We start from the raw sequence: 21,702 nt of genomic DNA, 5'->3' as shown, positions 1-21,702 counted from the left end.
GGAGGTGAATGCAGCTGAGTTTGTGGGGAAACAGCAGCAGAGGCAGGAGACTCAAGTCCCTGCCCTCAGAGTCTCTGGTTGTCATCCTAATAGGCAGACCCAGGGCCAGGGGAGCCGAGTGTTGAGACCAGGAAACAGCACGTGACTGAGGCCTGTGTGCTGTTCTTGCAGAGAACTCCGCCCTGATCCTTGTGCTTTTTCTCCAGGGAAAGATGCCACCCTCCTGATACATGAAGCCACCCTGGAAGATGGTTTGGAAGAGGAAGCAGTGGAAAAGACACACAGGTAGCAAAGGCTGGTTAGTCCTTGTCCCCCATATCCTCCCCTTCCCCTACTATGTGACACTGAGCAGCCATCATTTGTGTCTCCACTGATGTGGTGCTGCCCTGCTTCCTATCAAGGGCTATGGGGGCTTCCTTGACCTATGGCAATGCTCACAGGCCCTTGGCCTTTATTTTTGCACAATTTTCTAGGCAAGGTTCTAGAGTGAGGCACAGTTTTTTGAAAGCATTTAGAAATAGCTGAATAAACTCTAAACCACGTCAGAGAATTGCCAGGAGAAGGTGGGGGCTGGGGGACTGAATCTTGGGCTGTTAATTTCGACGAAAGAGTGCATTACCCCAGGTGGGCCCTGTGCTTTCTCTTTGGGTGCCCTCATAGACAGATTTGGCAGCCAATACAGAGGGTGGGCTTCATTCAGGGGAGTGTGTGAAGGCTCTGGCCCTCAGGGGAGATTGTGCTGGCTACAGAGGTGCCCATTAAGAAAACCCACCAGCTTCCCCAGGTACCCTGGCAGTTGACTGCCAGGGTCTGTGCCACTCTTTGCAGCCTTGCACTTGGGTTCAGCTTCAGTCTGCTCTGTCCTTTGCCCGCAGCACAACGTCCCAAGCCATCCATGTGGGGATGCGGATGAACGCGGAGTTCATCATGCTGAACCACTTCAGCCAGCGCTACGCCAAGGTCCCCCTCTTTAGCCCCGACTTCAACGAGAAAGTGGGAATTGCCTTTGACCACATGAAGGTCTGTATGTCACGTGGGCAGCACGGGGCGGGGACGGGGCAGGGAGACGGGATTCTACACACTGAGTAGGACAGTCAGCTGGAGTTAGCTTTCTTCTTTGGGGCCACCGTGGGAAAAGGGTATCTACCCGTCACTAACCAGGTCGAACCACGCTGGGTTTGCTGGTGAGACCCACCTCCTGCAGGGGCCAGCTAGTCTTAAGTCTCAGTCCACTGGAAATTTCTGAAGAGTCTTTTCAGGCCTGGACTGCTCACACAGTCATGGCATTTGAGCCTCAGCACAGACCTGTGAGACAGGTGGTTGCCTCTTGTGAGTGGGAAAGCCAGGCCTGAGCTTTGGCCTTCCGGAATGAAGGGGCGGGGCCCGAACCAGGCCTCCTTTTTCAGGAGCTTGACTTTGAGAGCATCTGGACTGCTTTCCCTTCCCTCTCCGGAGGCCCTTAGCCAGGCCTGGCGAGACTCTGTCCCTTCTTTAGAGGGCTCCCTCCATGCGATGCTTTTTTCCATTTCAACTGTGACCTGTTGGCTTGTGCGTAAGGAGGGGGCGTTGGCGCTGCTGTGTGAGCGCATGACTGCATCTCTCCCAGCTCCTGTCCCCACCTCTGCCCCTCTGAGGCATGTCCTTGTCTTCTATTGTGTCTTCTAGGTCTCCTTTGGAGACTTTCCAACAGTGCCCAAGCTGATTCCCCCACTGAAAGCCCTGTTTGCTGGCGACATTGAGGAGATGGAGGAGCGCAGGGAGAAGCGGGAGCTGCGGCAGGTGCGGGCGGCCCTCCTGTCCAGGGCTCTGACAGACGACCTGGAGGATGGGGAGCCCCAGCAGAAACGGGCCCACACAGAGGAGCCACAGAGCAAGAAGGTCAGAGCCCAGTGAAGATCTGGGAGTGACCCTGAACTCTGACGGCTGTGTGTCTTCTGCCCCACGCACGCACCCGTATCTGCCCTCCTTGCTGGTAGAAGCTGAAGAGCACGGTCCACGCAGGAGGCAGCTCAGGATAGGTGGTGTGGAGTTGTGCCGAGGCTTGGACTCCCAGATAAGCACTAGTTTATAGACGCCTCTTAGGACTGGTGCCTGGCACAGCCGTGGAACAGGAGGCTGCTACATGGAAGCAAGCAAATGAACTAATTTCACTTCAAGGCAGTATTTAAAGAAGTCATGGAAACAGACGGCAGCACCTTTCCTCTCATCCAGCAAAGTGATTCCCTGCACGCCAGAGACAAGCAGAGGAGTCGCAGGAACACTGGGTCTAAGTGACCGAGACTCAACGAAAATAGTATTTCAGCTGCAATAAAGATTGAGTTTGGAATTGTGAGTTCTTTTGCTTCCTCCTGCTGCTGCTACAGAGCAGGGTCTGCTGGGCACCACCTTGGAGAAGGCTCTCTGCGCTGCAGCGTGGCAGCTGCCTGGTACCCGGCTGGCTTGGAAGTCATCCCCCATCGTAGTGAGCACCTCTGGAACCTGTCCTGAGAGAGCCACCCTCGTTCGCCAAGTCTTTTGACAGAACTCAAGCTGTGCCAGCTCACAGCAGGGCGTGCTTCCCCTATCAGTGAGAGCCTGGCCGGACTAGTGTCAGTGGTCAGGGAAATGCAAGACTTCTGGTTGTTCTGGGTAAAAGTGGAGACAATAGATTTGCTCTGTTGCTTCCATACTGAGAGTGAGGATCACTTTGCCCTTGAAGGAAGGTTTTGAGAAATGGCACACGGAGCTGGTTTCTTTTGTCCTCCTGGTGGGATTTACAGACACAGATTAGTGCTTGACAAATGGAGAGCATGTTCCAAGTCGAATCTAGTACTTGCTGTATATTCTCCCTACCCGGGAGAACGTGAAAAGTGCTTTAAAAACTCAAGTGACAAGCGAGAGATCAACCAGTGACTTGCTTTACACTAGTGGTGACCTTCAGGTGTCAACCGGGCGCACATTCGAGATTGACAGCCACGTCCCCGCAGGTTTATTAAAGCCAGAACAGATGCCAAGCCCAGGGATAATAAATCTATTTTAATAACATTACTTTTGACAACGATTTGTACATGTATTTAAAGATAACTTTCAACCCCCACCCTTACCCCAGACTCCCATTACAAATTGAGGCGTGAACTGCCCTTGCCAGGAAGTGAGCAAAGCTGTAACATCAAAAGTCTGCACATCCCACTCTCAGAGGAGGGTGACTTTACACTGTGTTGGGAAAAATAACTAAGCATTTAAATTTTTCATTGTACACCTGTACATTGGTTTAGATTGAATGGCTCAAATTAAACAAATATAGATTTCATATATACAAATATTATATCATGTATAGGTATATTATATCTATTTTAAAAGGATAAAATTTTAAACTTTTACTTTGCATGCATGGCCCAAATCTTTTCTCACTCCCCTAATCCCCAAGTGTGAAGAGGCTCCCCGGTACCGTCCCAGCCCTCGTCCCCATGACCGGATGGGACTTCATGAGAAGGGATGAGCGGCTGACGCTGGTGAGCAAAGCAGGCCACACCGCAGGCCGAGCCCATGGCCCGGTGTCTCCGTGGCCGGTTTCACTTTTCCTCCACATGCTTTGGGTAACATAATTATTGCTATTCAGTTTGAACCTCCAGAAAGAAGAGGCAGGCTCCAGGACCCCACAGACTAGTGAGCTGGGTGCCTTTAGGTACCTAGAGGAGTAAAATTACTCTCATATAGCCAATAGATTTGGGGACATGGAGGCCACCGTTGGGGCCTCCAGACACCATCAGGCTTGTTTTATAGATTCAGAAGTAGAAAATGATATAGGAGCTTTCAGTCACACAGTGGAAAAAGGAAAACTTAGGAAGCGAAACACATTTTTGTTTTCAGCCACTCACTTTGGAGCCCACTGATGGGGGCAGCCCGGAAGGTTTTCCAGTGGCAAGGCCTCCCCCGAGTGGCTGGCAAAGGTCAGTGCCCCAGGACTGCTAGAATCCCGGACCTGGTCTAGGTGTGGGTGACAGGGACCCTGCTGTCCTGCTTCCTTTCTGTGGCCATTAAACTGCTCCTGCAAGACCTGCCATGAGCCATCCGAGGAAAAGGTAGCAGCCCTCGGGTCTCACCAGGCAAAGTGAGCCTCTCCGGCACCACTCCGACCCTGCAAAGGACGTTCCTGACCAGCCTTGGATGGAGAGGGGGGTGTTGCTTGGCATGGAGGCTGAAAGTGGATCAAAAGAGGCACAAAGTCAAAAGGCAAAGGTCAAACAAAAGGCCGAAGTCACCACCCGAAAGGAACAAACAAAATCTGCACCACCAGCATCACCACACGGACTGGCGATCACAATTTCCTGCCAGACTCCAACCTCGCGTTGGCAGTGGCAGGAAAGAGCCAGCAGAGAACACTTGGCAAGCTCACGGACGCTGCTCCTGGCGGCGTTCCTAGGGCCCGTGATGTATGTACACGCGAGGCAGGATGGGCGGTGCCATGTCAGAGGGCGGTGCTCTCAGACTCCTCCTCCGAGTCCCTCTTGTCAGTCACTGAGTGTCGCCGCATGTGCTCCAGGGGACTCAGGCGGAGTGTCGACCCGAGCTCTATGTGGATCGAGGGAATATCAAAGTGGACAAGATCTGGAAGGCGGCAGAGAGAAAGGCGGTTCAAAGGGGGCCTCCCGGCAAATGAGAACCTAGTTGCAGGCAAACAATGTCAGCCTTAGGAAGCAGGGGTGGTGGTATTCTAGGGATAGATCATTTGGAGGTTGGTTTAAGCATTTTGTGGCACAATCAGGTTGTGGTCATGCCTGCTTTGCTTCTACCCCGTAAGTTTGCAGAACCAAAGCAAACCCAGGATGTGCCACCGTGGTTCAGACAGGAAGGCCAGAACAGCGCCTCCCTGCCAAGCCACAGGGTCCTTTATTCTTGATAAGAAGGATGCTAAGTCTCAATGACATCTCTGGGGATGTATATCAGACTGCATTTCATTCCCCAGAATCTGCAGGGACAGGACTTGAGACAGTGGAAAGGTACCCCTTTCTCCTCTCAAGTCTACGAGTGAATCGGGGAACCCTGAACCAGTGTCCTCACTCTAAGAAATGGCTGCGTTTTGGGTGGCTGACATGGGCGGAGTAGAAGGTCTCCCTCAGGACCCTGGTCGTCATGGGTGCCAACTGTCCCTAACTGCAGGAAAACCCCCACCTCTAGTGACATCCTTATCAGGAGCATTAAAAGGTCATTTTTTTTCCCGGCAAGATGAACAGGAGAAATGTACTCGAAATAACAGCTCAGTGTCTGGACATCTGTGAGTCGGCAAAGACGACAGAAGTCCTTAGACTGGCAGCTGAGTAGACACAAAGTCTGTTTACCACAGCATGTTAAAAATGGCCTTGCTGCTGCAGCCGCCGCCCCGGGGGGAAACTGACAAGGCTGTGCTTGCTGACTCTTCCGGGATGTGGTACACCAGAGAGCCAGAGAACACAGATCCCCTGGGTTCTTTACTCTCGTCATGCTGTCCCCCTCCTTCGCCTGCTTAGTTTTTTTTTGCTTTTTTGAGATGGAGTTTTGCTCTTGTTGCACAGGCTGGAGTGCAATGGCACCATCTCAGCTCACTACAACCCCCGCCTCCTGAGTTCAAGCAATTCTCCTGCCTCAGCCTCCCGAGTAGCTGGAATTACAGGCGCCTGCCACCACGCCCGGCTTTTTTTTTTTTTTTTGCATTTTTAGTAGAGACTCGGTTTCACCATGTTGGCCAGGCTGGTCTCGAACTCCTGACCTCAGGTGATTCACCCGCCTCAGTCTCCCAAAGTGTTGGGATTACAGGCGTGAACCACCACGCCCAGCCTGCCTGCTTAGTTTTTGGCCCTCACTTAGCTTTGCGAGGCTGGGAGCAGCACTTCAGGAGGCAGAGGAGGGGAACAAATGTTCAGACTGAGGAATACCATACTAAGTGTACAGACATACATTTGGACACTGTCCTGAAAGACATTGTACAAACATGGAAGCTCTGGGACAAAGGTCTTCCCTTAGCCCCATCCCCTAGGCAGCCCTCATGTCCTTCCAGTCTTTGTTTTGCTGCCTGATGAGAAGCAGAGATTTAGGGGGTGGGGCTGGAGGAACAGCCAGTGCCACTTATTCCTCTGAAGCAGGTGGCCTCAGGCCCACCTCTGCCTTTCCCCGGCTGCTTGGGTCATGTCTCTGCACAGGTGTGAGGCTGAGTGGCCCGGGGCCCACCTCGCTGTGCAGGGTTCGCTATCAGGTAAGAACACAAGCTCTCCCGCTTAGATTCAAAAATCCCAAATGTGTCAGGCAGGAAGAGCATGAGCTTGGACAAGCTTCCTACCTTCCCTGTGCCTCAGCAGTCAAATGGGAATAATACAGGGCGGTGATGAGTTTAGACGGGCCCAGAACAAGCACTTGTGTGAGCTGTCATACCTTTATCCTTGTTGCTGCCTTACAGAGACTCAAGGGAGAACAGTCACTATGCAAGGGAATGGGATTCAGGGGAAGAAGCCCTCATCGGCATTCCTGGGAAAAGGGACACTGGCTGCTTGTTTCCAGGACACTCTGGAAGCACCTGCCAGGAGAACTGTCTGTTAGCACCAGACACCCTGGTGTGTCTCGGTAGTCTCTGCAGGACCATGGGCCGAATCGGGGGGAACACCTGGTTTACTTTGGCCACCCCTACTTACTGGGGCAAATACACCAAAGTCCTGGCTTCATGCCCTTCCCTCAGTTATGCTTTGAGCATTTACTTTTTATAGGAGGAGGAGACCAAACAGATACTGATATAAATACTCCCCCACATTTTATTGAGTTGGATAGAAAGGATCTGTCTGGCCATATCCACTTGGGATGAGGGAGAAGGGGAGCAGGATGAGCTCTGATACGGATTCTTCAGGATTTGCCAGCAGTCTCAGCCTGGAGGAAGCCAGACGTTAGGATCTAAGTCTGGAAGGGGAGATCTGCTGGTGTGAACTCAGGGCCACTGAAAATGGGGTCCAAGCCTTGGTGTGGACCCTGTGCTGAGCTGCAGCAGGTATGACCTCCCCTCAGGACACCTTCCTAAACAAAGGTGAGCAGGTGCATGTCCCCCAGGGTGCTGGGCACAGGTGTCTCCAGCACAAACGTCTCATAGGAAGAACAGATGTGTTACCGCTCCACGGTCTAAACCTGAGGGAGAGCGGAGGAGGAGGAGCTGCAGATGTGATTCTAGTGAGAAAGAAGGTACGGAAAAGGGGTTGGCTGGGTTCTCCCCCAGCTCCTCCTAATGAAAAGAAAGAAAAAGAGGCTAGGGGTCCCCCAAAGCCAAATAAGCTCGTGGTCAGCTCATCCTTGCTGAGGCCAGGGAAGGCTGGAGAGTGAAGCTGCCATGCGGATGGTCTGAGCCACATGCAGAGAGGAGGAGCGGAGGGGAGGAGTGGGCAGCTGGCCTGGCTAGCTAGCGGGGTGGAGGGGCGAGGCCGGGACCAGCTTACCCTGAAAATCCCCCTCACACGTATCCAAAACTGCGCCATTCATGTCACACAGCTGCAAGAACACAATGATAGGATTCGGAGAAAGGAATCAACATGACGAAACATGAATATCACACACACACACACACACACACACACACACACACACACAAGCTATGCCAATATCACAGTCCCAGGCAGGCCACACCAAACCATGATGGATTCTACACTGGCTGAGACCTGAACATATAGGACAAAACAGTCTGCTGCCAAAAGGACATTAAAACAGGGTCCACATAGGGCGAGGGACGTTATGAATCCTGAAGGTCAGGAGTTCTTCAACCTGCAAGATGGAACGTGAACCATTCCGCTTCTCAGAGCCCTCAAGGCACTGTCCTCCCGGGCCTTCTGTTGCCCACTTTTGTTCCCCAATTTCTCCTCTCCTTCTGCTTCTCCATTGATATCTTCTGTTCATTCTTTTTTTTTTTTTTTTGGAGACAGAGTCTCTCTCTGTCACCAGGCTGGAGTGCAGTGGCGCGATCTCGGCTCACTGCAACCTCCACCTCCCAGGTTCAAGCGATTCTCCTGCCTCAGCCTTCCAAGTAGCCGGGACTACAGGCACGTGCCACCACACCTAATTCTCCAAAGCCTCCCAAATCTCTAGGATTGCAGGCGTGAGCCACCATGCCCAGCCATCTTCTGCTTATTCTATTGCTTATGTATTGACACTACCTTGTGTCCCTTCCCTGGGGTGGCTGGAAGAGTCAGCAGATATGACACATTGGGAGGAGTGGCCCTGGAGACCTGGTGACCTTCAGCTCCCCTGCAGCTGTGACCTTCCCCGAGGGCAGCAAGCATGTGCCCGCCCATCATGGGCTCCTTGAGGAGACAATGCCTCAGCACCAAGACCCACCAAGATGGGAGGGGTGCTCAGTGCATTTTCCAGGGAGAAATTTGCTTAATTTTTAATAAGCCTCAGGGTAGATGATAGCAGCTGCACCTTCAACATTAATTACATCCAACAATAAAGAAGCCAAATCACCAGATGGCTCTTCCCTGTAATATTTAAATCTGACCCAGCACACAGTTGCAAATTGGACTAGCCTTTTCTTTCTTTTTTTTTTTTTTTTTTGAGATGGAGTCTCGCTGTGTCGCCCAGGCTGGAGTGCAGTGGCCGGATCTCAGCTCACTGCAAGCTCCGCCTCCCGGGTTCACGCCATTCTCCTGCCTCAGCCTCCCGAGTAGCTGGGACTACAGACGCCCGCCACCTCGCCCGCCTGGACTAGCCTTTTCAAAGGCAGCATGGAGCTGAACCCCACAGGGTCACTGCTTCCGTCTAAACACGGAAGAAATAAATCACTCTTTTGGAGAAGGACGTGGAGGGAAAAGTACATGATCCGCGAAAAGTCCCAGTGCACCCTAGGACAGCACTGTTCTCTGAAAGGAGTGGGTGTGTGGTGTGTGGTGTGTGGTGTGTGTGTGTGTTCCAACCCAAGCTGCCTCACCTTCTGCTACTTGGGACAACACTAGGCACACATATGCTCCAGCTCAAAGCCATGCTACTGCACTTTACTAAGTGGGTTGGCTCTAGCCCAAGACACAGCTCAACCCCTGTGCCTGTCTCCCTGAACAAGGAAAATGCTCAAATGACTTTAAGCAGCCACCACAAATATGCCCCTGACTTTATAATCTTATGTGGTTGAAGTGTCTGGGGAGATGTTCCAAATACGTCCCGTTCCTTCCAGCCAATGAACGGTTTTGGCTAAACGTGGTGTGTGTTTGTGATTTTGTGCTTACAGATTTTTCTGGGGGAAGAGACTTATCTTTGTTTCTAAATTTAAATCCAAACTAAATTAAGTCGTTGTGGGTTCGTCCAATTAGCTCCTCAGGGAATTGGCCGGGGAGGGGGAACCTGGGCGAGGGGAACGGAGATATGCAGGTTTTCTGAAATTCACCCTTCTCTAAATATCTATCTAGAAGCGTATTTTTCTAGCAAGGTTTATTTTACTAATAGTGAAGAACATCTTTGGTTCTTAGCCCGTCCTCCAGATAAGCATTTATACCTGTCGGTTGCTCGGGCTCTATCCAGGGAATACCTGAGTTTTGATACCGTTTTGTGATCACAACCAGCCTCTCCTGACGCCCCACTCCAAATGACTCAGTGTCTTCAATCCCCGATATTAAAAGCAAAAACAGAACTCCAGGCTGGTGGGCTTAGACTGAGAGAGATCCCATAAGAAGCCCCCGTTTGGGACACATGGATTCCAGGGTTGCTGTCCATTGGTGGGCTTCTAAGGAGATCTTATGAGCTACCCCTGGTGCCAGCCCAGTCATCTCAAAGCACGCAGGAATTTGTTCCCTGGCAGTGACACTAGCAATCCCTCCCCAAGGTACATTTCACTAAAGTTCATAAAAAAAGATGAGGGAGCCTGTGGCTTGGTTACCTGTAGACATGCTTTCCCCAGGGGACATGCCATCTAGCATGGGGGGCTCCGTGGACTGTGGACTGGAGGCCGAGAGGTTTACTGTGGGAGGCTGAGGCGGCGGCAGAGTAGGTCGCTGTCGGGGCTTAGGAGTGGGACGCGATTTGCTCAAAGTGCTTGTAAAGACAGAAGGAGAGGCCAGGGGAGGAGCTGCAGCTGGGGAGAGCTGGCCCGAGGCCAAGGAGTACCCCTGAGGGTAGCTCAGTCCATAGGGCGACGGGGTGCTGGGCGGGGTGGGGGACAGGCTGACTGGGGACGGCTGGCCAGCGGACTGGTCTGCCACAGCCCCGGGCTGGCCAAAGGGGACCTTGGGTGGAATTGGTGCCAGCTTCTTTGAAACTGAAAGAGAAAACACAACAACAAAACACAAAGTTGTTAAATGAAGCCACTGTGGGGCCTGTTCACACACCCTTCAGCGTTCAAAGCTGTCCCCACCTCCTGCCCCTCGCCACCCACCACACCTCCCTGCCCTGCCCCCTGGCCTCTTGCCACATGGAGAGCACCCAATACAAGTTTTAAAAATTAACCTAGAATTGCACGTTTTCCTATCTTCCCATCTGTTAACTAATTTCTCCTCCTCTTTTCTGGCTTTCTGCCCTGATCTACACATGCACACCCAGCCAAACTAGAGAACAAATTTCCCATCCACAGGAGTGGGCTGCCTTCCCAGTGGTGAGACGTATTGTGGCTACACTCAGAGCAAGAGTGAGTCAGTGGGGCAGGGTCCAGCAGAGGATGACTCCAGTTCAATCTGCTGTAATGGACAGTGGAGCCCTGACCCAGGGGCAGGTCCTCGGGATGCAAAATTGACTTTTGGCTGAACCTGTCCAGTGGTTTCTGGCTCCCCTAACAATGATAGGTGAGCAAATCGTCCAGCCACAGAACCCCTGTTCCTCCATTACTTTATATGCTGTGCCTCAATCCTGCATCCTTGCTGCTGAGGCCTTCTTCTCATTCTTGTTCTTTTCTTTCAAGAATTGTACCCTCCGGTCTGTGGATTGACTGCATTTTTCGTTGTTTTTTTTTTTTTTGGAGACGGAGTTTTGTTCTTGTTGCCACAGTCTGGAGTGCAATGGCATGATCTCCACTCACCACAACCTCCGCCTCCCAGGTTCAAGCAATTCTCCTGCCTCAGCCTCCCGAGTAGCTGGGATTACAGGTGCCCGCCACCACGCCCATCTAATTTTGTGTTTTTAGTAGAGACAGGGTTTCTCCATGTTGGTCAGGCTGGTCTTGAACTCCCAACCTCAGGTGATCTGCCCGCCTCAGCCTCCCAAAAGTGCTGGGATTACAGACATGAGCTACCGTGCCCGGCCAATCGACTGCATTTTTCAAAGCACATCACTGCCCTGACCTCCTTTGCCTTACCTTCATTTCCCTTTTCCCAGTCTCCCTATAGGATGACAAATCCATTATACCTTTAACTGAAAATGAATTGGTAAAGACAACAAATTCAAACGTCCAGGAGATACTTGATGGGCAAATATCTTTGAGACAGTGATCACTAACCTGTTAGGCTTAAGCGAGGACTGGCTGTGTGTGGGTCTGATTCCTTTTTTTGTTTTTTTGAGACAGTCTTGCTCTGTCGCCCAGGCTGGAGTGCAGTGGCGTGATCTTGGCTCACTGCAAGCTCTGCCTCCCGGGTTCACACCATTTTCCTGCCTCAGCCTCCCGAGTAACTGGGACTACAGGCGCCCGTCACCACGCCCGGCTAATTTTTTGTATTTTTAGTAGAGACAGGGTTTCACTGTGTTAGCCAGGATGGTCCCGATCTCCTGATCTCATGATCTACCCGCCTTGGTCTCCCAAAGTGCTAGGATTACAGGCATGGGCCATGGCGCCCGGCCGTGTGTGGGTCTGATTCTAGAAGAAATTACCTTGTAAGTCCTAAGGGAGAGGTCAGAATCTCTTCCTTCACCCCACCCCACCCCCATGCCCTCCAGGGAACAAAGTCTGTTAGGAGGATACCTCATGTATTCTCTGGGTGTGTCAGTCTGCAGTGTGGATAGACGGACATGCCCTTCAGAATCCTACCAATGTGGGCTCAAATTTCTATCCTGCCACTTACCCGCTGTATTCCCTGGGTCAACTTATTCAAACATCTTCTATGCAATTGGAGGAAAAAGATTTTCTCTGCAGCAGTGTAATAATTAAATGAGATCATGAATGTCAAGTACCCACATCATCACGACATAACAAAACCACTTAACTTTCCAATTTCACTTTTCAACTCTACTTCCTGAGTACAGCGGAAGTGTTTCCAGCAGCCGCTACTGCAGCTCATGGCAGCCACGTGGTCATGGGTGACAGACGCAGGGGTACCCCTGGATGAGAAGCAGGTGGAGACCCTAGGTATCAATGCTCGCACATGCCTTCTCACAAAGGACCTGGGGGACGGAGGATGCATCACCATGTCTGTCATGACATTTACCACTTCCGGTGGTGACAGGAATAGGATGTGAAATTGTAGGCACGCTGTCAAAAGACTGAGGTGTTAAAAAAATTTTTTTTTTAAAAAAAAGGCCTGCTAAGTGTGCCATCTGTGGGCATGATGGGGAGTACACAAGAAATGTATACCTTTCAAAAGATGGATCCGAGCTATTGAAGGTCACTTGGGAAAAGGGAATTGAGTCACTCTAGGCTACACTGCATGCACAGGTCCGGTGTGCCACACAAACGAAAAGGGTCAACCTGTCACTGGCATTAGGAGGTTGGTTGGCTGCTACCGGAGCCCTGGCTCTCCCACTGGATAAGACAATGACTTAGCCATCACCCCTGTATTGTAGTGCTGCAGGGAAAGTTAAAAGGCTTTTTTTTTTTTTGTAGATAGAGTTTCACTTTGCTGCCCAGGCTAGAAGGCAGTGGCACAGTCTTGGCTCCCTGCAACGTCCGCCTCCCAGGTTCAAGTAGTTCTTGTGCCTCAGCTTCCTGAGCAGCTGGGATTACAGGTGCCCACGACCACGCCCAGCCGACTTTTTTATATTTTAGTAGAGACGGGTTTCACCATGTTGTCCAAGCTGGTCTCAAACTCCTGAGCTCAGACAATCTGCTCGTCTCAGCCTCCCAAAATGCTAGGATTGCAGGCATGAGCGACTGCGTCCAGCCAATTAAAGGACTCTAAAACAAAGACGTGCCCAGCTGGGTGCAGTGGCTCATGCCTATAATCCCAGCACTTCAGGAGGCCGAGGTGAGCGGATCACCTGGGGTCAGGAGTTCGAGATCAGCCTGACCAACATGGTGAAACCGCATCTCTACTAAAAATACAAAAATTAGCCAGGTGTGGTGGCAGGCGCCTGTAATTCCAGCTACTTGGGAGGCTGAGGCAGGAGAATCCCTTGAACCCAGGAGGCGGAGGTTGCAGTGAGCTGAGATTGGGCCACTGCACTCCAGCCTGGGGGACAAGAGCGAGACTTCGTCTCAAAAAAAAAAAAAAAAAAAAAAAAGAAAGAAAGATATGCCCAAGAATATGGTATCTAGACCAAGAAGAAACCATTGGTGCTGGAGAAATGCTCTGAAATTCTGAAATCTCATGCCACCACTTCGGCCCAACTCCTATTCAACCTTCACCATGTCGTTTCTGCTGGGCCACCCGTCCTAACTCCTAAGTCTAGAAAGCATGCTCCCAGGTATCCTCACTGTACCCTGGGTGTCTCCCAGCACAGTGCCAACACCTTTGCCTTCTCGTTGCCTTTCTTTCTGGAAAGCACAGAGCTCTGTACATAGCAGGACTTAACACGTTTGTGTAGAATGCAGAAGGAATTACTCGAGTAGAGATCGAATAAGATCCACGGGCTTGAGGGCAGACAAAGAGAATGAAACTGCCCCTGCAGATGGGAACTAAGGGGGCTGGAAAAAGGCCTGTCATGAAGGCACGTGTGGATGAGCTAAACCCAGCCCTATTCGACAAATCCGGGAGTTAAAAGCCGCTCCCAGAAGTGCGAGCGGTCTGAATGTAGAACACACACGATGATGTATTATTTCAGACGAGTGAGAGACTTTGCAAAGAGATGACATAGGTAAGAACGAACCAAAAAGGTTCAGATACGTACGCTCAGTACAGCTCCCCATTTATGAAATGTCACACGGAGCAGACCTTTAGCTTGTGGGAGCGATTCTCTAAAGAGATAATAACTGGTCAGTGTGGGCATTCTCGGGCCTTCCGGAGCAGAAGTATTCAGGGTTGAGACTCAGGTACTATAGGAGCTATCCTGACTCCCTCCCGTCACCTTGTATGAGTGATCTAGGGGTAGGCAGCTGGGCAAGGTTGCCTTGGGGGAAAGGAGGCTCCTGCAGATGACCCTATACAGCTTTTCAAATGACAGAGGTAGGGCCTGACAGGTCTCTGGAAAACACACATCATTGTGGACAACGAATTTGGCCCTGGTGACATTTGATGTATGAGAAGCGCTGTCCTCTATATGCCCCTAATGAGCCCACCTGTCCAATGAGTAAACTGAGGAATAACAGAGAAAGGATCCCTTTTAACTTCCAAAGCTCTAATGCCCAGATGGGCATTAGTCACTAAACCACGTGGTTTCTCAATATCCAAGTTAATAGAGGAAAACGAGTCTTCAGGGAATGTCATAGCCACCTCCGGCCTGAGACCAAGGAGAAGGGAAGCAGGGCATACCTTTCCGGAGGGTGTGAGGACTCTGGTCTGCAGGCGGCTGGCTGGGGCTGGGGCTGGTGCCTGGCTGAGCTCCTGGTTGAGCCCCCGGTTGAGTCCCTGCACAGGCTGTCCCCTGGCTGGAGCCTGGACTTCCTTTCTGTGCAGACCCTGGAGAAAGTTCCTTGCTTTTTGTTGTGCTGAAAGGAAAGCATATGAGACAAAAGAGAAGCCCTGAACTCAGTGAGCTGTAACACCAGCCTTGCCGACGGCCACCCTGTGTGTCCTTCTGGGCCCCGTGCAAGTATGTCCCAGCTCTGGTGTCTCGACCCCTTCCTAAAGCCTTCGGCAGGTGCCCCATGGGGTGACTGTCCTTTCTGGAGCTCTGATGGCCTGGGTTCCGCCCCCATCTCTGTGGCACTTGGCACTCACTGCCAATACCCTTTTCATGCCTCTGCCCTCCTCTATTCAAGGAGATCGTGAGCAACGTGAGGGCAGAGGCCTGAGCGCCTCCACTGTATCCTGCCATCAACCCGGGAATTCTAGAACATTCTCAAACTGGGACACCAAAGTGTTTTTCCTACTATAGCCAAGAGGACTTCTTAGGGCCACTGTGCCCAACGAGTGCTGATGACACGGACTTCTGCTGCCAACCTCGTGGCCCAGCTCTTCCAGCTGTTGGCCCTGAGCCTCTAGCCACCCCCCAAGGCAGGAGGTATTCTAGGACTCATCCTCAAACTCAATACCCATTCCAGCGGAGGCTAGGGTGGACAGAGATCCAGGCCATGCCCTTAAATGGGAGCCAGTTCGAGTCCCAGTCCCAGGCTTCGAGAGAGGTGGAGGTCGACGGCAGTGAGGGCTCTGCTCTCTGACCCCTGGAATTGACAACGAGGCAGCCTAGGCCACCAGGTCCTAAAGAGGATCCATCGTTACTGCAAGGCTGTTCCTCAGCCTTCTCCTAAGGATGAAGCGTGTATTAGAAGACACCTCACTCCACGCCACAGACCAGGGATTTGCCCTCCTGACACGCTGATGGTAGATATGACTAATTGATCTCCATACTTTCCCCACAGTGTTCTCAATCCTTTCCAAGAAAATACTCCTGGTGGCCTTTAGTGAATCAGGGGAGATGCCCCAGCGTTGGGAGCTATCTGTCATCCTTGCTAGAACCTACCTGGATTCTGATGCCCACAGGTGGGGCGTGAAGAGTCTGGGAACCGAAATCCCCTGCAATGGCTGTTTCTATCCCACAAAAGCAGGCGCAACCTGGGCCGGGTGTGGTGGCTCACGCCTGTAATCTCAGCACTTTGAGCACTTTGGGAGGCCGAGGCAGGCAGGTCACCTGAGGTCAGGAGTTTGAGACCAGCCTGGCCAACATGGCGAAACCCCGTCTCCACTAAAAATACAAAAATTAGCCAGGTGTGGTGACACGAGCCTGTAATCCCAGCCACTCGGGAGGCTGAGGCAGGAGGATGGCTTGAACCCGGGAGATGGAGGCTGCAGTGAGCTGAGATTGCGCCACTGTACTCCAGCCTGGGCAACAGAGTGAGACCCTGTCAAAAAAAAAAGGCGGGCACAGTCTATTTCTTTCCTAAACTGATCTAGAAACTCCAAGTGTTAATTTGGAGAAAATTCCAATAGGAACAGAGCATTCTTGTCCACTGAAGTGAGAACGACTGGGAGCAGGGAGCTGGGCCGGAGAAGCCCACGGCGTCAAAACACAGATCGTCTTCCTCATGCAAATAAATAAAGGAAAGATCCCATTCAATGTGGAGGCACATTCTCTCCCACTTGGGATGAGTCTTACACACTAAACCTAGTTCCCCAAGGGGCAAAAACCATTTTATTCAGAGGAACCAAAAGAGCAATAATTCCTTTCTCTATTCTGTTCATGAAAAACAGAAACAGAAAACCCTTGCCTCACTCAGGCTGGACAAGGACCTCAGGCTCCAGGTTACCAGGTACCCGGGCATCAATGCCAAATATCTACCTACCCTTCCAACCATCTCTGCCACTATCAAGAGGAAGGCCAACCAACCAACCAAAAACATCTCATAACTAGCAAACCAAAAAATTGCTTCTTGTGGGTGGGTAGACTCTTCTTCCTTCCTATGGACACATGTTTATCCAAGGATCTAGGAATGAGCTCTTCCTTCTGTTCCCTGCCACTGGACACACTTTTTTTTTTTTTTTTTTTTTTGGATACAGAGTCTCGCTCTATCACCAGGCTGGAGTGCAGTGGCGCAATCTCGGCTCATTGCAACCTCCGCTTCTCAGGTTCAAGTTATTCTCCTGCCTCAGCCTCCTGAGTAGCTGGGATTACAGATGCACGCCACCACACTCAGCTAATTTTTGTATTTTTAGTCGAGGTGGGGTTTCACCATGTTGGCCAGGATGGCCTCGATCTCCTGACCTTGGAATCCACCTGCCTCGGCCACCCAAAGTGCTGGGATTACAGGCATGAGCTACCACGCTTGGCCCGAACACACTTTCTCCAGCACAGAAACAAGGATTGACCTACTTAGTCTTGTCCTCTCTCTTTAGCAGAGGTGTAGCTGACCCAATGGGGAGAGGTGGGATGTAGGGTGGCTATTAGGGGTACTACATGAGCAAGGCACGCTTAAGGCACGTTTGAGGGCAAGTTAGCGCTGAAGAAGCATGACTCAGCCCGTGAGCTTGGTGCCAAGAAGCAGGAAGGAGAATTTTGGGGTTAGCATGCATGCTAAGCAGTTGGGCAGGAGGTGGAGGCAGAGCCTGGCTGGCCAGAGCCAGGGAAAGAACTGAAGGCAGGGTCTGGAGTAGGGAGTGGGAGGGTGGGAGCCAGTTAGAGGGAAGGAAGGGCCTGCCATCCTCAGGGGAGGGGGAGCCAGAAAGAGAATCTGGTCACTCAAGGAAACATCATCCGGGTTGCAAACATGCAGGAAACAGACAACACAGCAAACCAAAACAACACAAACAAAACAATGGACCACCTGTTTGTACTGGCAGAAATCCATGCAGGGAGAGAAGAAAGAGTGGTGTAAAACAAACAAACAAAAAAGAACACTAACATCCAAAGCAAAGTTACAAAACCGGTCAGCCCGGGCAAAGACATTTGGCCACAGAGCAATGTGAGTGACCTTTAAAATAATCTAAATCAGAGGGTGCCATTCCCTGCCCACAAGTGACTCTGCGAGACCACCCATCGAGAATGTTCCTGGAATGCCTTCAGAGCCTGGGGGAATCCATCTTCAAGGAGCACTTTTTAGAAATATTATTTATATGCCAAATACCACATGGCACTGAGTCCCCTTTCTAAGATGGGAAAGTAGGATGGAGTCGATGAGTGTCCAAAAAGGAAACGGTCCCAGCTCATTTCCTGCCTGTGTGTCTGTGTCCTCCTGGTCGACCTCACCATTCTCAGGCTCTGCTTCCCCAATGAACTTGCTGTGCCTGCTTCTGCAGTTCTCAGGTCCATCTGTGGCCTAGCAAGTGCACAACCAGGACCGAGCATCCTCTGAGTTCAAGTCATCAATAGCAACCCAGCATATGCAGGGTCAGGTGCCCCCTTCTATGCTCTAAGACTATTTATCCCCCTGTCCCTTTGTCATCTCCTGGTTTCACAGTGAAAATATATATATATTTTTTTTGACACAGAGTCTTGCTCTGTTGCCCAGGTTGGAGTGCAATGGTGCCATCTCAGCTCACTGCAACCTCCGCCTCCTGGGTTCAAGTGATTCTCCTGCCTCAGCCTCCTGAGTAGCTGGGACTATAAACATATGCCACCACACCCAGCTAATTTTTGTCTTTTTAGTAGAGATGGGGTTTTACCATGTTGGCCAGGCTGGTCTCGAACTCCTGACCTCAGGTGATCCGCCCACCTCAGCCTCCCAAAGTGCTGGGATTACAGGTGGGAGCCACCCTGCCCGGTTGTGAAAATATTTTTTGCCCATTAAACAAAAGGAAACAAAACTAAAAAGCCTAGTGGAAGCCTCTGATGTAGGGGATTGGTGTGGGTGTGGGTGTGTATTTGTGTACTGGTGGTGATGGTGTGTGAGGATGTGTGTCTATGTGTATGCACGTGTGTTTGGAGAAAGATTTGGGTTAGAAGATTCAGCTTCCCAAAGTCTCCAAAACTTTTCTGGCAGTGGTCATGGAAGAATGCCATGTCCTCTAACAGGAGACACAGTGGCATCTGATTTCATGTTGCTTTCCTGGTGTTCTAAATTGCTGCTTGAGAAAAGATTGAGACAAACAGCAAAGTTGTTTCAAAGTTGGTGCAATTCTCACGTCCAGAATCTGCCTCCCGCGTCATGCCCTTTTCAAGGAAGGGCCAGGTACTGTCTCCTCCCCTGCCCCCCTGGGGATGCATAACCAAGTGCTGTCATTATTTGTCAGGGCCTGTTTGCTCACTGGAACGTGAACTTTTTAAGGGCAGCAATCATGTCTTTTTATCTTTGAAAAGAGAAAGTTCTCAGTTCACGTTCATCAAGCTAGCCATGGAAGGCTTTCCTCTCTTTTTCCTTCCCCTAAAATAATGGCAATTCAACCATGTGGCAAGCTGCGAAGGTCATCAGGCCCAGAATGACCGCCACCTCCAGTCCTTCCCTGACTTGCACCCATTTTAGCAGCACAAAAAGAAAAAAAAAAAGGCTGCTATGACTATAAAGAGGCGGAGGAGAAACACAGAAATTGTAAACTTCGAAACAGGATACAGTAGTCCCCCTTATCCGTGGTTTTGCAGTTTCAGTTACCTGTGGTCAACGGTGGCCCAAAAATAGGTGCATACAGTTCAATAAAATATTTTCAGGCTGGGCATGGTGGCTCACGCTTGTAATCCCAGTACTTTTTGGGAGGCAAAGGCGGTGGATCACATAAAGTCAGGAGTTCGAAACCAGATTAGCCAGCATAGTGAAACCCCATCTCTACTAAAAATACAAAAATTAACCAGGCGTGGTGGCACATGCCTGTAATCCCAGCTACTCGGGAGGCTGAGGCAGGAGAATCACTTGAACCTGGGAGGCGGAGGTTGCAGTGAGTCGAGATTGCGCCACTGCACTCCAGCCTGGGTGACCAACCGAAACTCCATCTCAAAAAAAAAAAAAATTGAGAGATACCACATTCACATAATTTTATTACAGCATATGCTTATAATTCTTCTATTTTATTACTAGTTATTGCTCACGTCTTACTGTGCCTAATGTATAAATTAAACTTTATCATAGGCATGTGTGTATAAGAAAAAATAACAGTATGTATAGGGTTCGGGACTATCAGCTGTTTCAGACATGCGCTGGGGGTCTTGGCACGTATCCCTCACGGATATGGGGGACCACTGTAACGTCAAAGACAGAGGAAGGGGGAAACAGAGAGTTGGGGAACCTAAGACTCCTCACCCCGCCTTCGCAAGCTGCCACCTTCTGCTTGCTTGCGATGTTATGCTGGGGAAGCCTGGACTTCGTGTGATAATCCAGGCAGCCGTGGATGACTTACTTGGTACCAGCGCGATTCAGAAGCCAAACGTGAATGCTTAGAAATGGGGGCAGGGGCGCGGGAAACGACGAAATCCAAGAGGCCTCCAGCGCAGCAAACCCAGACACCCCCTGCACCGCACACCAGCCCGCCCGGACGGCACTGGTCCGCGCTTACCTGGTGCGCTCGGGCCCAGGCTGGAGGCCCAGGCCGGATGGAGAGAGCGCGGGGACCGCGGGGCTGTCCAGGGGCTGCTCCGGCAGCGGCGAAGGCAGGGGCGCGGCCAGCTCGGCAGGCGGGGCGGGAGGCTGCATGGAGGGCGGGGCGCAGGACGCTTTCCGACCGGCCGAGGAGCCTCTTCGGGCCACCCAGTTTGTGTCCATGACTCTCACGCCCATGCTGGCGAGGGACACAAAGACACCGCTTACCCACGCGTGACAGATGACAGGTGACAGGCTCCCTCCCCCACATTCAAGCAGGTCCGCGTTGGGAGAAGAGCAGCGCAGCTTTAGCACCCCGGGGGCCCGGGAAGCGATGCATTGGGGGCTGTGCTCCCAGTGCCCTGGCTGCTCCCGGAGGCCAAGACACGGCCCTGGGCAGCCCGGGCCTGGCAAGAGCGGCCCCCTCACTGAGGCAAGGAGCAGGGCACAGTCGGCAGCGCTGGCGACCACAAGCTGTGCTTCAACCCTCTGCCAAAGCCAGCTTAGGATGATGGCCCGGCAAGCTCCCTGGGTGTAAACTGCCAGCCTTCCTCACAGCGGTATGTGGCCTAACTGGGGAGCAGGGACACTCCTCCCAAGTGCAAGACGAGGTGGGAGGGGCAGCGAAGGGGGGAGCGTGGAACTGACAGCAGGAGACATCTAAATATGCATCCTTCTTTTTGTAACTTGGAGTCTAGCCCCAGCTCCACCACTGCTGGGACCCTGGCCAGGTCACACGTCTGCAGGCCACTCCCGCTTGTCCACACAGCAGGGAAGGGGCTGCTTGTGCCTATGGTCCCTCTGGGCTCTGATTCTATTTTAATGATGGGCACACAGCTTCAAATCAGTCGGCCAAGCAACCAGACGCGGCGCATTCACCCTCTGGTGGAACTCACTACGATGCATAGGTGGCTCAGTTGAAGAGACTGAGCATGGCCTCATAGCTACCAGAGGATACCATACCTTTGGATTTTCCTAAGGCTGCAGGGACAGAAACATACAGATATTAGTTTCAAAAAATCTAGGCCTTCCTTTGGACATAAAGGTTGTCTTTCTGCAAGGGGTCTCTCTCCACGGTCCAGGGTCTTGGGGTGGGATTTTATTGTGCTATAAAATTAATACGATTTAGTTGGTCTCTCTAAAGTTGGTCTCTCCTATTTGTGTAAGGGCAAGTCATACCCTACTATGCACACAGTTAAAGACAGCAGTTGAAGAGTTGGTATCAGTGTGGAATGGGGAAGAAAGAGGCAGAAGGGAAAAAGCAATTGGTAAAAGTATTCATCTGCTCACTTTTTTTTTTTTTGTAATTTTACTTATTTATGGCCGGGTGTGGTGGCTCACGCCTGTAATCCCAGCACTTTGGGAGGCCAACGCGGGTGGATCGTGAGGTCAGGAGATCGAGACCATTCTGGCTAACATGGTGAAACCCTATCTCTACTAAAAATACAAAAAATTAGCCGGGCGTGGTGGCGGGCGCCTGTAGTCCCAGCTATTCGGGAGGCTGAGGCGTGAACCCAGGAGGCAGAGCTTGCAATGAGTCGAGATCGCACCACTAC

At 51.5% G+C, this 21,702-nt stretch overlaps 2 protein-coding genes across 6 annotated transcripts in view; one reads left to right on the top strand and one right to left on the bottom strand.

Annotated features, from left to right (window-relative positions):
• Nucleotides 1-3,024, top strand: part of ELAC2 (elaC ribonuclease Z 2) — a 31,281-nt gene extending 28,257 nt beyond the window's left edge. For all 4 annotated transcript variants that reach the window (XM_077970388.1, XM_077970387.1, XM_015118627.3 and 1 more), the window contains exons 22-24: nt 207-285; nt 876-1,020; nt 1,666-3,024. In XM_077970388.1, coding sequence (XP_077826514.1) covers nt 207-285; nt 876-1,020; nt 1,666-1,893 — 452 coding nt within the window. In that variant the 3' untranslated portion in view covers nt 1,894-3,024. The remainder of the gene's footprint in view (nt 1-206; nt 286-875; nt 1,021-1,665) is intronic.
• Nucleotides 2,996-21,702, bottom strand: part of ARHGAP44 (Rho GTPase activating protein 44) — a 203,141-nt gene continuing 184,434 nt past the window's right edge. Inside the window, exons 17-21 of one of the 2 annotated variants that reach the window (XM_015118630.3) lie at nt 20,124-20,345; nt 14,520-14,695; nt 9,851-10,228; nt 7,428-7,479; nt 2,996-4,587 (exon numbers count right to left, since the gene is read on the bottom strand). In XM_015118630.3, the coding sequence (XP_014974116.1) occupies nt 7,472-7,479; nt 9,851-10,228; nt 14,520-14,695; nt 20,124-20,345 (784 nt within the window). In that variant the 3' untranslated portion in view covers nt 2,996-4,587; nt 7,428-7,471. The remainder of the gene's footprint in view (nt 4,588-7,427; nt 7,480-9,850; nt 10,229-14,519; nt 14,696-20,123; nt 20,346-21,702) is intronic. The other variant, XM_002800295.4, reaches the window with a different exon arrangement.

The sequence above is a fragment of the Macaca mulatta genome, chromosome 16, assembly GCF_049350105.2.
Source record: "Macaca mulatta isolate MMU2019108-1 chromosome 16, T2T-MMU8v2.0, whole genome shotgun sequence".
In the NCBI taxonomy this organism is placed as follows: Eukaryota; Metazoa; Chordata; class Mammalia; order Primates; family Cercopithecidae; genus Macaca; species Macaca mulatta.
Note: the sequence above shows the minus strand (reverse complement) of the source record. Positions and strands in the feature narration are given on the sequence as shown.